This window comes from Parus major, chromosome 18 (assembly GCF_001522545.3).
Source record: "Parus major isolate Abel chromosome 18, Parus_major1.1, whole genome shotgun sequence".
NCBI classification, from domain to species: Eukaryota; Metazoa; Chordata; class Aves; order Passeriformes; family Paridae; genus Parus; species Parus major.
The window spans coordinates 7,643,570-7,645,900 of record NC_031786.1 but is presented as its reverse complement, the minus strand read 5'-3'; the positions used below and the strand labels follow the sequence as shown (position 1 = coordinate 7,645,900).

Here is a 2,331-nt window from a genome sequence, read left to right as displayed (position 1 = left end):
AGGAGGGGAGGCAGCAGGGTGCCCCACGAGGCTGGGCTCTCCCTGCTCCTCTGGGAAGGGGCTGGAGTCCCCAGGTGCCCCCTCAGCTGAACACTGTAGGGCTGGGTTTGTGGGGCTGCAGACCCCAAACTGCCCATCTCCCTTGGGCCTGGATCTGGGGGTGACTCTTTAATCCATCAAGCTTTGTTATCTCTATTTCTGGTGTGTGTGTGTGTGGCTGCTGAGCAGGTTAAGTGCTCATTACAGCCAGGCTGGGCTGTGTGAGGGGAGAGTAAATCAGTTCAGGGCACGCTCAGCACAGCAAACACAGCTCTTCTGTGCCTCCCCCCGTGCCATTTATTATCTCCTTTTAACATGCTTGTGTTTTTATTTCAGTGGGTCAGCTGTCTTTTAATGGCTGGCTGTTATTTTCTGTGCTCAGAGGTGAGAAGGTGTTTTATTGTTGGTTTCTGCTGCTTGGTAAAAACTTCAGTGTGGGTAAATTATTAGAAAAACCATGACTCTGAATGTCCTGACACTGCCAGGGGAGGCTGGAGAGCTGGGGAGGCTCCTCCAGTGTTGGGACACTCCACATGAGGCTGGAGCACAGAGGAGGGAAGGCAAAACACAGTGGTAAAGAGCATAAAACACTGATAGCAGACACTGCAGCACCTGAAATACAGGAGAAAGAAACCGAGACATTTTCCAGCTCCACTTTGCTACAATTTATTTATTGGGAACGCTTTAAAAAAAACTAAACAAACAGAGACAAGAGAAAACCAAAGTGATGCACAGACCATCCCATCACACGCTCTACACCAGGGACAGGCTCAGGACTGCTCGGACACTGGATGTGCTGTGGGTGCCAGAGCCGTGCCAGGAGGTTCCAGGTGCTTGGGACGAGGGGACACCGGACCTGAGTGTCCTGGGACAGCTGCAGGTGCCCACATCTGCAGAGCCCTGGCGTTTGTCCCCCCTGCCCGGTCCCTTCCAGCTCCCCCACAGGTTTTTTGGGAATTGCCCCTCTCCCCACACCCATCCAGAGACCAGCATCCCTTCCAGCTCCCTCCTCCTTGTCACCTCCGAGCCCCTCCGCTCCTGCGGGCTGGGTGGGGAGGAGGAGGGAAGGGGTGGGAGCAGCAGGGGAGGTTTCGGCCGAGGCTGTCCCCAGCCAGCCCACCTGAGCTTGCGGCCGGTGCCTGCCCGGCTCAGCACACGGAGCAGCTGTTGGTCTTGTTCATGGGCGGCCTGAGCGCCTGCTCCTTGGGCAGCGTCTCCCTCCTCTTGCAGAGCGCGGGGCTGAGCCTGCTGGGCAGCTTGGCCTGCTGCAGCAGCTCCCTGAACACCTCCAGCACGTTCTCGTTGTCCTTGGCCGAGGTCTCCACGAAGCGGCTGTTCCAGTCCAGCTCCACCAGCGACAGCGCGTCCTCCACCGGCACCCGCCGCTCGCCGCCGCTCTCCGCCTTGTTGCCCACCACCACGATGGGAGGGAACTTGTCCTCCTTCACCTCCAGGATCTCCTCCCGCAGGCTCTTGACGCTCTCGAAGGACTCGGCGTCATCCACGGCGTAGACCAGGGCGAAGGCGTCGCTGTTCTGGATGGAGAGCTTCCTCATGGCCGGGAAGGAGTAGCTGCCGCTGGTGTCCAGGATCTCCACCTTCACCGTGGCCCCACACACCTCGTACTCCTTGCTGTGCAGCTCCTCCACCGTGCGCCGGTGCTTGGGCTCGAAGGTGTCCATGAGGAAGCGGCGGATGAGCGATGTCTTGCCCACGCCGGCAGCTCCCAGGAAAACCAAGCGGACGTGGTTCTTCTCCTTCGCCACCAGGGACATGGCTGGCACGGAGGGGACGGGATGCTCTGCGGCCGGTGCTCACCCCACAGTTGTCCCTGGGTGGCTGCAGCCCCGCACGGTGTGTCCGTCTGTCCGTCCTCCCCGCCCTGACTCGGGGGAATGTTGGTGCCGCCGCTCCGCAAACTTCTCCCGCTTTGCCGAGGACTCTACAACAACGCCGGGTCCGGCGGATTTTTTTATCGCGGTTCCCCTCTGCCATGTGGCACCGAGCCGGCCAATCTCCGCTGCTGTGGGTGCCGGGGGAGGGAGGAGAGCGGGGCGCTCCGGGCCAATCGGCGGAGCTCAGTCCCGGCCGGCCGCTCCATCCCCGGGAGCCCGCAGAGCCCCGGGGGCCGCTCCGTGCCCATCCCCAGCCGTGGCGAGGCTCTGCCCGGGGGCTGGACACGACACCCGGGGCGTCCCCAGGGCTGGGGACTCGTCTGCACACGGGGCTGCTGAGAACCCCCCCCAGTCTCCAGTGAAGCGCTGAAATATTCGGCTGGAGGGTGAAAATAAG

General features: G+C 61.3%; 1 protein-coding gene across 1 annotated transcript; it reads right to left on the bottom strand.

Moving 5' to 3' along the window:
• Positions 1-696: 696 nt before the first annotated feature.
• On the bottom strand, positions 697-2,069 carry LOC107212260 (GTP-binding protein Rhes-like). Its single transcript, XM_033518729.1, has one exon. It carries the CDS (start codon positions 1,812-1,814, stop codon positions 1,188-1,190), a length of 627 nt encoding a protein of 208 aa, XP_033374620.1. The 5' UTR covers positions 1,815-2,069; the 3' UTR covers positions 697-1,187.
• Between the last annotated feature and the right edge of the window lie 262 nt (positions 2,070-2,331).